At 39.8% G+C, this 14,252-nt stretch overlaps 1 protein-coding gene across 1 annotated transcript; it reads right to left on the reverse strand.

Annotated features, from left to right (window-relative positions):
• Positions 1-1,753: 1,753 nt before the first annotated feature.
• Positions 1,754-12,743, reverse strand: LOC139309779 (vomeronasal type-2 receptor 26-like). The gene is made up of 6 exons (XM_070933985.1): positions 12,468-12,743; positions 8,875-9,072; positions 8,293-8,347; positions 7,809-7,978; positions 4,045-4,171; positions 1,754-2,658 (listed from the first exon to the last, which is right to left on the reverse strand). Exons 1-6 carry the CDS (start codon positions 12,741-12,743, stop codon positions 1,754-1,756), a joined length of 1,731 nt encoding a protein of 576 aa, XP_070790086.1.
• Positions 12,744-14,252: the final 1,509 nt, after the last annotated feature.

Consider the following 14,252-nt stretch of genomic DNA (forward strand, 5'->3'; position numbering starts at 1 on the left):
TGTCTGAGAGGGAAAAAAGACCCCAGACCTGAAGGGAGAGCTGCAACTCTCCCCAACCTCACAGGGTGCACCCCTCTGCTTCAACACCCCTGCAGGGTGGCTTAGGCTCCCTCCAGAGCCCACAAACATGAAGAATTCAGCATAGGGAACACAGAGACCCATTCCTCTGTGGGATGGAATGACCCATTCATCTGGATGTCTGGGGTTATACAACAGAGTCTATAAAAGATATTTATTTATTTATTTATTTATTTATTTATTTATTTATTTATTTATTTATTAAATTTTTATACCACCCCCTCTCCCAAAGGACTCGGGGTGGTGAACAGCCAAAATTAAAAACACACAATACAAATATTAAAATACATTAAAACGAAATTAAATTATCTTTGGCTTCTCCAATTTAAAACCCCTTGCCCATAAAATTCCCCAATTAAAAGATTTTTAACCCAGCCCGGCTTGTTGAAATAAAAAAGTCTCCAGGGCCCGGTGGAAGGTCCGGAGGTCCGGGATCAGTCGTATCCCTGGGGGTAGCTCATTCCAGAGGGCAGGTGCCCCCACAGAGAAGGCTCTTGCCCGAGGGGTCGTCAGCCAACATTGCCTGACAGACAGCACCTTGAGGAGGCCCTCTCTGTGGGAGCGTGTTGGCCGGTGGGAGGTTATCAGAGGCAGAAGGTGGTCTCGTAAGTAACCAGGTCCTAAGCCATGGAGCACTTTGAAGATGAGAACCAACACCTTGAAGTGCACTCGGAAGACCACTGGAAGCCAATACAGCTCGCGCAGGAGAGGTGTCATGTGGGAGCGCCATGTCGCCCCCATAAGTACCCACGCGGCTGCATTCTGCACCAGTTGGAGCCTCCGAGTGCTCCTTAAGGGGAGCCCCATGTAGAGAGCATTGCAGTAGTCCAGGCAGGAAGTAACAAGGGCATGAGTGACCGTGCATAAGGAGTCCCGATCCAGAAAGGGGCGCAACTGGCGTATCAGGCGAACCTGATAGAAAGCCCCCCTAGCCACAGCCGTCATATGCTCTTCTAAAGACAGCCGTGCGTCCAAGAGGACAGCCAAGTTACGCGCCCTCTCCGTGGGGGCCAATGTCTCGCCCCCAATAGTCAGCGATGGCACCAGCTGACTATATCGGGACGCCGGCAGCCACAGCCACTCAGTCTTGGAGGGGTTGAGTTGGAGCCTGTTCCTCCCCATCCAGACCTGCACGGCCTCCAGGCACCGGGACATCACTTCAAGGGCATCGTTGGGGAGGTCTGGGGTGGAGATGTACAGCTGGGTGTCATCAGCGTACAGATGGCACTGCACCCCAAAACCAAGGATGATCTCGCCCAGCGGCTTCAATTAAATGTTGAACAGGAGAGGCGAGAGGACCGACCCTTGTGGCACCCCACAAACCAAGTGCCTTGAGGTCAACTTCTGCCCTCCAGCCAACACAGACTGCGACCGGTCGGAGAGATAGGAGGAGAACCACCATAAGACAGTGCCTCCCACTCCCAACCCTTCCAACCGGTGCAGCATGATACCATGGGAGAGTGATGAATCAACACCAAAGGCATGAAACTCTGAGATCCCATAAAGTCTATGTTGTCATGTAACATCTGCAGAAATAACTGTAGTAGGTCATGCAGAATGTTGCAACTGAGGGGTATCAGCATGTTCTTGACAATCAGCTCTTCTGTCCTCACCTGCCTTTGAGAAAGAGAAGAATACTATGCTAAGAAGTTCCACATAAGAATTTATTTCACTATCAGTTCCCTACTTTTATCATTAGATGCTCCTTGGTGTTTAGATGTGGTCTCAAGATGATAATGTAGCACTTGGGGAAGAAGATGCAAACCAGAAGACCGGCACTTGAGGCCAAGATGGAGAAAACTTGCACAGCCACCATGGACTTTCCTTTGGTGCTCAGGTAGGTGGGCAGGAAGGAGACCCAAACACTGCAGAAGACCAGCATGCTGAAGGTGATCAACTTGGCTTCATTGAAGGCCCCAGGCAGATTCCTGGCCAGGAAAGCTACAGTGAAGCAAATGGCAGCTAGGAAACACATGTAGCCAAGGACAACATAAAACATGGTGACAGAGCCTTCATTGCATTGAAGGATGATCTCTCCAGGCTGGGATTGAAGATCAGAGTCAGGGAATGGGGGAGAAACTCCCAGCCACATGGCACAAATTAAAATTTGGCCAGCAGCAGCAGAAAGGATGATGGAGTTGGCCAAGCTCTTCCCCAACCATCTTCTCACTTTGTTCCCTGGTTTTGTGGCAAGGAATGCCAGCACAACTGTGATTGTTTTGGCCAACACAGAAGACACAGCTACTGAGAAGACAATGCTGAACATGGTTTGTCGGAGAAGGCAGGTGGCTCTTCTTGGTCGGCCAATGAATAAAAAGGAAGACAAGAAGCAAAGCAGGAGGGAGACCAGGAGGATGAAGGAGAGATCCCGGTTGTTGGCTTTGACAATGGGAGTTTCTAGGTATTTAAGGAATATGATTGAAACAAATCCTGTGATTAGGAATAAGAGTACGGCAAAGGAGACCAGAATGATGCCCAGATGTTCCTCATGGGACAGGAAGGTTATTCTTTTGTGGATACATTGGACTTTGTTCTCAGTTGGATATTGATCATCAGGGCACTTTGTACACTTTTCAGTATCTGAGGAAAGAGAAATCAATGTTTATGCAGCAATCTCTCCTTCCAAATGACTCACCTCTCAGTTTCATGCACATTATAAAAAGGAAAGGAGAAGGGGCCTAAGGCCTGAACTCTGTCCCCCAACAATATCAACCGAAATCATCTGTGAAGAAGAGAAACATTGCTAAAGTCTGCCTCTCATTCCCAATCTCCAATGCTGGTCCAGAAAGGTACCTTTGTTGATAGTAATAAAAGCTTATGAGAGATTCAGAAAAGACAGTATAGTTTTACCACCCCACATCCTGAGCTCTGCAGAGGTCATTGGCAAGAGCAACCGGTGTCGTCTTTCTGCTGTAACTCAGACAACAGCCTGGGTTCTATACCTGAGCAGCCACCATTTCCCATCAAACTGTCCTAAAAATATTCCACAGTATATGAAAGTTTGTGTTTTATGGTTGGGCCTATGGAGAGGCCCCTGGGAAAGGGGTTTGCTACTGCCTCCTTCTGGACAGATGGTGATACCATCCATTCCTCGGAAAAGACATTAACTACTTCAAGTTGAGATGAACTCCAACATTTGAGGTTTTCTGGAAATCCCTTAAAAATGTGATTTGTTCAACAGAGCTGATCTTAGTTTTTAAAGTTTCATTGATTTAATTTGAGTTTGTAAAATATTTTATTGTTGGTTTTCAAGAATGCCACCCAGAATAAATGGAGAACCCAGGATTGTTGAGCTGGGCTATAAGCAATATTGGTGTTTTACTTCTCAATTTATAAGATGGATAGTTGGAGTGTTGGTGACGAGACAGATAGATTTTAGCCCTGCTAATAGAAAATTTAGTTTCGTTCCTCCTCTCACACTGAAATTCCCTTAATGGATTTTACAATGGATGCTCAATTTAGTTTTGTCTTGTCCCTTGAACCCAACTGCTTACCTCCATGGTCCTCGTGACTACACATTTCTCTTTATAAGGCTGTATAATATTAATAAACATTGACAGCTTATTCAATTGATTGAGCGAGGTATTTTATTTGTTTGTTATATTTATATGCTGCCTATCACATGTTTGATGGCTTGTATCCTTTGGCCCATAATGTAAAGTTGATTTGGGTGAGAACAAGATATTGAGCTGAAACTGTTTCTCAACTTTCAAAGAATTTAGATGTTCCTAACAGAGGTAAACATGGAAAGACAGTTCCAAACTGACTAGTAGAAGAGAGATTGCCTCTGGCTAAAATGTCCACCATGTTCTTCTTGCCTCATCTTCAAGAACTTTTTCTTATTCCTCCTATTCTGGAATAAATTGTTGAATATAAAGAGCAACAGCAAAATATTCAAGCTTATATGTGTCTTTAACATGCACTTTGATCAAGATCTCTGGTATCCTGTCCTCCAGTGTGACCCACCTTCCTGGGTGGAGATGGTCCCCTCTGGACAAGGAATGCAGTCATAACAGCAAACTGGCTCTCCTTCTCGAGCCCGCTTGACAAATCCAGGATAACAATTTTCTACACATTTGGATTGAGGTAGAGACTAAGCAGAAAAATAGTGAATGCCAAAGAAAATACATTAGGGCTCACTGTTCCATGGGAAACTGAGGTCAACAAGAACATTTATCAAGTAGATTATGGGGTTCTTTTAGATAGATATGAAATTTCTAATTAATTTCAAATGGTTGTACAAGATATGACTGCTGGCAATTTCTTTATTTAGTTCCTGCTTTTGCTTCTGACAGATCAGCTTGCAAGAAAAGACTTTTGTACTTAATAAAGTTGGGAAGAATGGAATAGAGAAAAAAATTTAAGCATTGTGACAAAAAATGGGTTCCTTCTCATGGCTGCTTAAAATCCATTCCTCCATTCTTTATATATCTATAATTGACTATTTAAATCATCTGAATTTGTAAACAGAGCAAATAGTTTCATGTTTGCTCATTGAGATTGCAATTGTGATGTGCTTTTTTTTACCATACGCTAAATAAATAAATAACCTGTCCTGTCAGGAAACCCTGATCCCAACCATTCTGTTTTTAATTCCAAAGATGATTTCTTACTGGAACCAAAAGTCTTGATTCAATGTCATCGGATTCAGTTAAAACCTGAATTCAGGCACAGATCAACTGAATTGCCTTCTTCTTTGCTATTTGAGCACAAGGAATAATTGAACCTGAGGGATTAGCAAGACAATCTCCAATACTTGTGGGTTACTCTTTAGTTAGAGATCCTAATAGCAGAGGGGACACAAAAAAGCCATGATCTGTATCCTAAAGAATAATTCCCCAGTAAATTAATTTAATTTAATTTATCACATTTCTATGCCGCCCAACTACCAAGGAACTCTGGGCAGCTTACAGCAAAAATAATGCGAACGATGAACATAGAAAAATTATTTAAAAATACTATAAAAACATTTTAAAAACATTAAAAGCCCATGCACACCATTCACGGCCGGATCTCGCAAGATTGCAACAGGGAGATCAAATATAAGGAAGACAGAAAAACTTACGAAACACAAAGAGTGAAACATGAATTAGACAAAATTATATTAGGATCAGAAGAGAAGCTAATTATCAAAATTTATAAATTTCTATTACAATATAAAATGGAGGAAGAGATAGTGAAGAATACAATGATTAAATGGGTGCAAAACTTTAATTATACAATAGATCTGGAGAGATGGGAAATAATGCGGCAAGTAAATACAAAACTAACATTATCGGTGGCATACAAAGAAAACCAGTTGAACATGTTTTATAGATGGCATTTGCCACCGACAAGACTTGCAAAGATGTACCCAAACTATAGCTCAAAATGTTGGAAATGCAAGAAATCCCAAGGAACATATTACCATCTATGGTGGACGTGCCTGACAGCAATAAAAAAAAATTGGGCAAATACTAAGAAGTGGATAGAATAAATAACAAACCAACAAATAGAAAGAAAACCAGAAACATTACTGTTAGGAATTTTTACAAGACCATATTCCAAGGAAATAAAATATTTGATGCTACACATCTAAACAGCAGCACGAATAGTATATGCAAAAAACTGGAAACAGGAAAGAACTCCAACTGAGGAAGAATTGATAGATAAGATTTTAGAATGTGCTGAGATGGACAGATTAACAAAAGAAATTAAAGAAAAAGAAGAGACAGATTATTATAGAATATGGAATAAATGGTATAAATGGCTTAAGGTGAGAAATAAAGAATAATAACTATCAGGGGAGAAAATTAGAAGTATAAAATATATACATAACAAATGTATGGAGTGGAATAAAAATTGGAATGGACAAAAACAAGTAGTATAAATAAAAAAGATTTTTTTTAATATAACATGAATATAGAAATGTATAATATTAAAGATATAATTAAAATATGTATATAATAATTGTAAAAGAAATGTATAAAGCTAAGTCATGAAACATCATGAACTTATACGATTTATAGTAACCCCAAAAACGTCAGTGTTCCAGAAAAAAACCCACTCCAAGTAAAGATGCGGAAGCAAACATTTTCCAAAGTCCTCTTTCCTAAAATAGGCAAACTGGCACATCTGGGAAAACCCGAATCTGAAAAGCCCGGGTTTTCCTTCAGTAAATCAAAGCTCCCAAAACCATCTGCTTTTCACCCCAGTTGGTCACATGCTCCAATCAACGTCCGTTCCATCCTGATCCATCCCCCTGATCACTCCTCCTCCAGATGCGGGATCGCCCTGACCTTGACTGACAGGAAGAAGGCTATTATGTCTACTAACTCCTTCTCCTACTTTCCCACACATGAGAAGGTGGCAGCATTGGAGCTTCCGGCCTAACGTGGCTTCCAAAGCTGACAGGCATCCCCCCCCCTGCAAAAAGAACCCCTCCTCCAGACAAAACACAAAAGAAAGTGATTAACCCAGTGACTGTCCAACTTAGACTCTCACGCATCTTAGGGAAAGTACACCCTGTTTTCCACAGTAGCTTATTGAAACTGGTCAGAGAATCTACCCTCAGACCTTTGCCAGCTGCTCCGCCCCCTCCTTTAATAATACAAGGGGAGACTCATTATGAGGTGAAGAAAATCCTGGACTCTAGACTCTATAGGGGTTGATTACAATATTTAGTGGACTGGAAAGGCTACCTTTTGGCTGAAGCTACTTTGGTTAAGAGTTAGGATGTGAATGTTGATGCGTTTGTGAAACAGTTTCACGACAAATTTCCTGATAAACCGAAAGGTCCTCCTGGGGGGGGAGGGTGTTAAAGGGATTGTTGCTAGGCGTTAACCCTTTTTTTGTGTGTTTTGTCTGGAGGAGGGGTTCTTTTTGCGGGGGGGGGGGAGACGCCTGTCAGCTTTGGAAGCCACGTTAGGCTGGAAGCTCCAATGCTGCCACCTTCTCATGTGTGGGAAAGTAGGAGGAGGGATTAGTAGACATAATAGCATTCTTCCTGTCGGTCAAGGTCAGGGCAATCCCGCATCTGGAGGAGGAGTGATCAGGAGGCTGGATCAGGATGGAACGGACATTGATTGGAGCATGTGACCGACTGGGTGGAAAAGGGGATAGTTTGGGGGGCTTTGACTTATTGAAGGAAAACTCGGGCTTTTCAGATTCAGGTTTTCCCAGATGTGCCAGTTTGCCTATTTTAGGAAAGAGGACTTTGGAAAATGCTTGCTTCCGCATCTTTACTTGGAGTGGGGGTTTTCTGGAACGCTGACATTAAGCTTGTTAAAGCTAAAAAACTTATTTTTTTTTAGGGGGAAGAAAAGGACAATGGGGGGGGGGAGAAGAAGAAAGAAATGAAGACATGGGGAAGAAAGATAAAATAACTGAAAACCCCCCCCCACAAAGAAACAATGTTTAAAAGAGATAAATTATGTATATGTTGTATGTTATGTGAATGTTATATATATGTTTTAATAAAATTACAATTTTTTTTAAAATAAATTCTCATGGGAAATCCTTCACCTAGCTGACTAGCTTACTTGAAATGTGTCCTGATAGAATAATGTCTGAATTTCACCCACCTTCTTAAGCCACTTTAGCAGGAAAAGATCATATTAGTTGATAATAATATCCATCTAAGATAGTTATAAGTTTTACTCTACACATTCAATTATCAGTGAAGTGCACCCACCTTTGTGACTGGGTCATAAGGCTTTTGAAAACAGAAAAAAGGCTAATATTTCACCCACCTTGTTGAGCAACTTTAGGAAGGAAAGAGTCTCTTGGCTGATGATAAGTCGCTGCCTTTCAAAACTTCCCATTTGCTCTTCAATATAATTCTCCTCGGGGAAAACCACCAAGCTCATAATATCCAGATCTGCTATCAGATCTCCATTTTGGTCCAAATACATTTTCATCTCTGAAAAATTGCAAAATGCATTCTTCTTCAGAAAGGGATGAAGCTAGAATGGAAACAACCAGACAGTTTAAAAGCAGAAATCTTTGGTTTCTTATTTGAATATTTGAATTGTGCTAATACAAAGGGACACGGTCGCTCAGTGGCTAAGATGCTGAGGTTGTCAATAGAAAGATCGGCAGTTCAGTGGTTCAAATCCCTAGTGTCGTGTCATGGGGTGAGCTCCCGTTACTTGTCCCAGAAGGTTTCCCTTCTTCTCCTTTGGATTCATTTTTCAAAAGAACTAAGCTTGATGAATCTGTGTAAGGTCCCCTTACCTGCCATGGCTGAAGTCTTGAAGCCACCAACATCTTCTTCCTTCTTCTCTTGGATCTGGAGGAATATGCAGCATTCAAGGCATAGGCCAGAGTCTTAATGATACTATAAGCACGGTGGTCAATTAGGTACTGATGGCTGTGACTTTTCCCTTCGGTCTCCAGGGGCTCTTTCTGTGTGCATCTTCTTCGGACTTTGACAGAAAGGATGTGCTTTGAAAGAGAACAGTGAAAAGACCGATTTTGAAATTGTGGTTGCACAAAGATAAATGGTTGAAAGGTATCATCATACTCTCTTTCCTGTATATAAAAGTTCCAAATACTGTGAACGTATTCGTAAAGTCTATGACTTTTCACTGGCAATTCTCCAAAAAATGTGATGATCCATATTTTCCCTTCAATGGGTTGTGGCAGACCTTCAAGTGCAAAATGAACATGGTGAATTCCATCCATCATGGTACGAAAGTCTGTAAAGAAAACAAAGACATTGACCTGTCTCCATTTAGAGATGGCATCCCTGAAGGGTGCTGTAGGTGTAGTCGTTGAGAATCGTTGTGATATAACAACACAAATCCCATTCCTCACAAGCATTGGAGTCAAAGTCCTCATGAAATTCTCTCCCTTCTCCGTGTCTGAAGCAAAGAGTCCAATCAAGGTCCATCTGAAATGGAGGAGCAGTTGGACGATTGCGGGATACTGGATCCCATTTTTGGGGGCCATCCGGTAGAAATAGGGGAATTGTCTTTTATCACTCAGAGCCTCTGAAACAAATAAACAAGTAATCTGAAAAAGGAATGAAGAATGCAGTGTTATATTTGGGGTGAGTTCAAGTCCAAAATATTTGCTTTGAATAGATCCAACTTTGTTCTAATGAACATAATAGAATGGCTTATTGTTGATTAGCCATTGGCCATATCAAGATACAGAATATAAAACAGGGATTAAGAGAGTGAGAGAGGTGGGGGTCACTGTTGCAGTGATAGAATGTATTTTCCACAGGGCTCTATGGAAGTTCTCCTAATTCCTTCTGCCAGAGGGTCGGAGGGACCTAAGCCACACTGGAGGGGTGGTGAAGAAGAGAGGACACTCCATAGATCACCAGGAGATTGCAAACTCCTTTTTTGATCTGGAGGAAAGCTCTCAAACTGGCAGGAAGAAAAAGACAGCCATTGTGTGCCTGACTGAGGCTGTGACTGCCCGACCAGAGAAGAATCAGTGAAGATTGGGAAGAACAGTGTGGGTGAGAATTTTCCAAATTCTGTTCAGGAATTTGCCCCTTTTAAAACTGGCCTGAGTGACAGTGGGACTGTAAAAGAAGGGGGTGGATTTGTCTATCTTCCACCCGCTGAGAATAGTGGTGAATAAGCACAAAGATGAAATAGATCCAGATAAGAAATTTGAATTATTTGAATTATTTGAATTATTTGAATTATTTGAACTGTTTGAGAGAAATAAGCTTTAAAAGAGGAAATCTGGACTGGTTATTCTAAGGATAATATTAATTAGATTTCATTGAACTAAAACTTTTTTTTTTAAATATAAAACTCGGGCTCTGGAACCCCTAAAGGAAAAATATTTGATGTATGTTAAAAGAAGTTAAAGGAGAGAAGAGAAATAGAGCAATAGTGACACCTGCTGGTTGGGAAAAAACTGCTATCGAGAGAAAGTGAAGAAAAGAAAGTGAGATTAACAATTGACCTTGGGTGGTTTATGAAAAGAACATTGTTACAAGGCTCAGATAAACTGCCTGCACCTGTTTACAGAGCTGTTTACAGAGAGAACTGCAGAGAAAGAGAATGAGAACAGTGTAATTTTTAAAAACTGTAGCTCATGTAGTAAAAACATGAGAGTGATTTTAAATACATTGGAGTATTGTGTAACACACCCTGGAAAACAAGTGGCATTGATTTTCCTAGATGCACAGAAAGCATTTCGCAACGTTAATTAGCAATTTATGCTATTACAATTAAAATATATGGACTTTGGGGAGAGATTTATTAATATGATTAAAGCAATATACCACAAACAATCAGCTAGGGTGAATGGCAAACGGGGGACATGACGAATAACTTTGATATTAAAAAAAGCACCAGACAGGGATGACCCCTGTCCCCTTTGCTATTTATTCTGACTCTGGAAGTCTTAGCCAGAAATATTCGACAAGATGAAGAAATAAAAGGAATGGAAATAAAAAAAGAGAAATATAAGCTACAGGCGTTTGCAGATGACTTGGTCTTTAAATTAGAAGCCCCTTTAGGAACTGGAGTGGTTAATCAGAAAGATAGAAGAATATGGGGAAATTGCAGGATTGAAAATAATAAAGATAAGACAAAGATTTTGGTTAAAAATCTCACAGATACACAAAAAAGAGTGTTGATGGAAAGAATTGATATACAGAGAGCTAAAAAAGTTAAGTACCTAGGAATACAATTAACAGCAAAATGTATAACAATTAAAGAGGACAATTATATGAAACTGATGTAACAAATTAAACTAGATTTGGAGAAATGGAAAGATCTGCAACTGTCATTAACAGGAAGAAAAGCTACTATAAAAAAGAATATTTTACCAAGACTATTATATTTATTCCAATATTTGGCTAGGGAAAAAAGCAAGAATAGGTTTGAAAGTGTTGCAAGATTTAAAAAAAAAAAAAGAGGGAGTTTGTACTACCAGGCCTCGGTACTTACATGGGTGAAAGAACGGATCAATTTGTGGTATAAAAGACTATTAACTTTAGAAGGACATGACCTGCAACTAGGTTGGCATGCTTTTTTTATGGTATGGGAAGAATAAGATACCTAGTTACTTTCAAAGACATTATGTTAGAAATGCACTGTTATCAGTATGGCTTAAAATTAAAGAACACTACTTGAAAATACCAGTCTGGCAATGGAGGCATTGATACATGCTAATGTTATTAATATGGAAAAAATTGTAAGATATAAAAATATTTTGAATGAAAAAGGGGAATTAAAAACCAAGCAGGAACTTAATAGTCAAGGGATGGACATCGCATGGTGGCCAAATATGCAGATACAATCTCAATATCAGAAAGATGTATGGTTTCAATAAAGAGTTAATAGAATTGGACCAGATACTAACTGGAATGGATGAAAAACTGATAAAGAAAATATATTGTTACTTATTAGGTATCAAACTGCAAGTTCAGATCCCCCAGGCTCAAGGTTGACTCAGCCTTCCATCCTTTCAAAGGTAGGTAAAATGAGGACCCAGATTGTGGGGGCTATAAGTGGACTTTGTATAAATATACAAAAATATGAAGGCTATTGCTTAACGCATTGTAAGCCGCCCTGAGTCTCTGGAGAAGGGCGGCATAGAAATTAAAGCAAAAAATAAAAAACCTGGAAAGGTTTGGTACAGGTAAAGAAGACAATGATTGTTTGGGTTAAAAATTTTGGATATGCAATAGAACTAGACAAAAGGCAGAAATTGTGGGATAGAAATGTTAAATCGACTATGTCAACTGCATATAAAGAAAATTTGTATAAAATGTTTTATACATGGCATTTTGCACCAACAAGACTGGCAAAAATGTATAAGGATAGATCTGCTAAATGTTGGAAATGCAACCAAATACCTGGTTCATATTTCCATATGTGGCGGACGTGTCCAAAAGCCAAAAAATACTGGACAGAAATACATGCTTGTTTGGAAAAAGTGATAAAACAACATATAGAGATGAAACCAGAATTTGAATAACATAAAAATTCCATTTCAATCCAATGAGAAGCGAAATGTCAGACAACACACTATTGGATTGAAATGGAATTTTTATGTTATTCAAATAAAGTAAATAAATCAGTAAAAAAAAGAATGCAGTGTTATATTTGGGGTGAGTTCAAGTCTAAAATATCCACCTTTAATAGATCCAATTTTGTTCTAATGAACATAATAGAATGGCTTAGAACTGTTGATTAGCCATTGGCCATATTAAGATACAGAATCTAAAACAGACAACATTAACAACATGTACAAGGATATGGCTGCTTCAATCCTTGTCCCTTCACCACTAGGAATCCCTATCCCTATCCATGACATCTACAATGGCCATGGTGAAAAGCAGTTCTTGAATTCCATAGAGAAGGTATGTTGGATCTGTTGCTCACAAACCTCCATTCCACTCATTTTACCCACAGAGAAACACACACACAAACCTGCGGGACTTTGTAGATGCCTACTAATGTTGACATCTGGATGGAGATGTCTCTTCTGGCTCCATCAAGAAGACCCAAAAGATTGTCTTTCCTTCCACAACTGTAGTTGGGAACATTGGCTTCTCCAGTAGAAAGTGTGTCCAACAAGGCATCTGAAGTGGCAAGTGTGTTCAAATAGTTGTCATGGATGCTGTAACCAAGTGTGAGATTGTGTAGGAGCAGGGAATTCTTGTTGACCACTTGAATGGCGAAAATGAAGGGTTGCATTCCTGCCATATTAGTGTTTCTAGTACTGTACAAATATGTTTATGTTACCATCATGAACAACAGAAACATCAAAATAAGCCAATATTAATAAAAAAAATGAGAGGCAAATTATAGTCACATATCACCATTTAATTTCCAAAATTGTTGAGAGGATGGGATGGACATAGCTTTAAACCAGGGTCAATAGTCACAGATATATCCAATGACCACGATTCATAGCCATTCAGTCAAGTACAGCTGCTAAATCATTAAAGCAAGAACATGGATGCATAACTGAGCCAGCTAAGTAATTCTAAGAATAAATCATTCTTATTCTACAAGTCAGGCAATGAATGCAACTATAAGGACAGGCAATGAATGCAACTATAAGGACAGGCAATGAATGCAACTATAAGGACAGGAAATGAATACAACTTTCCAATAACTACATGAAATCAAAATAAATATGAATAGGATGAACTCATACCCTGTGAATTCTGTGTTTGTCTTTCTCAAACTCTTTTAGGTTTCCTTCTGCCCATCCTTACATTTGAGTCTTTTACAAGATAAGGCAAATGAGGAGAGCCTTATAAATCAAAATACACATATCCTACAATTTAGAAATAATTGGAAGAAAAAGAAAGGAAGAAGAGTAGTAGAAATGCAAATGAGGGGAAATGCAACCCCATCCCATTGAATGACTTACAGAGAAGAAATATAACGAGCCCCGTTAAATTGTAACAGCTCAGGAGAAGGATTTGTTGCAGATTCGAACACAGTAATGATATGATCTCCTGGCCCGTAATAGTTCCACGGCTTTCCTTTGTCCTGCTGCTTCAAAATCGGGGGGCATTTGGTTGTGAGCCTCCCAAAATTTCTTTCGGTCAGCCCAAGCATCAGAAGCAGTGGCAGGAGGTTCATTGCTCCTTTGGCTGAATCAGTCACTTCAGTTTCTAAACCATAAAAAGGCTTTGAAGCATTCAAAGCACACTCACAAATGGAAAAGCAAATGATTTTCCTGATTCAGACAGAGACAAACCAAGTTTCACATGGAAAGGAGTGAAAGATACATTCAACAGACGAGACTTTGCCTGTCCTAAATGTTGCGCATAACATTCAGGATGACTGGAGTCTGATGCAAGATCTCTTCCATATTGCTTTAGTCTGATTTTTACATGAAAGGCAATGGTTGGAGAAGTAGCAGAAGACGTCCCAAAGACTGGGATGGTGATAATTATATTGAGAAGCAACATCTCCTCTGGAGACCTTTGAGTTCTTCTGAGTCTCCATGTTCAAAGGGAGGGCTGGAGAATAGCATGTTAGTGAAAAATCACAGATTGGCCTCTGGGAGTACTGTTTTGCAGTAGTTCTGGCCCTTTCTACTGGGATACCTTAGGAAATGAACATTGGAGGATGAGAGTTCAACTCTTGGGTGAAAGACTTTGGTTGTTGTTTTTTAAATTTGTAATTTTATTAGAACACATATTGGACATTTACACAACATACAACATATAAATAACTTATCATATTTAAGCATTG

This window comes from Pituophis catenifer, unplaced genomic scaffold (assembly GCF_029215685.1).
Source record: "Pituophis catenifer annectens isolate HBS135680 unplaced genomic scaffold, rPitCat1.0.hap2 SCAF_2, whole genome shotgun sequence".
Lineage (NCBI taxonomy): Eukaryota > Metazoa > Chordata > Lepidosauria > Squamata > Colubridae > Pituophis > Pituophis catenifer.

Bases quoted from the DNA above. Each gene is read 5' to 3' on its own strand.
- LOC139309779 (XM_070933985.1), bottom strand. From the start codon at position 12,743: ATGGCAGGAATGCAACCCTTCATTTTCGCCATTCAAGTGGTCAACAAG. The intron at 8,348-8,874 runs GTGAGGAATGGG...ATATTCCTCCAG, and splicing joins GGACTTTGACTCCAATGCTT to ATCCAAGAGAAGAAGGAAGA. The intron at 2,659-4,044 runs GTGGGTCACACT...CTCTTTCCTCAG, and splicing joins GACCATCTCCACCCAGGAAG to ATACTGAAAAGTGTACAAAG.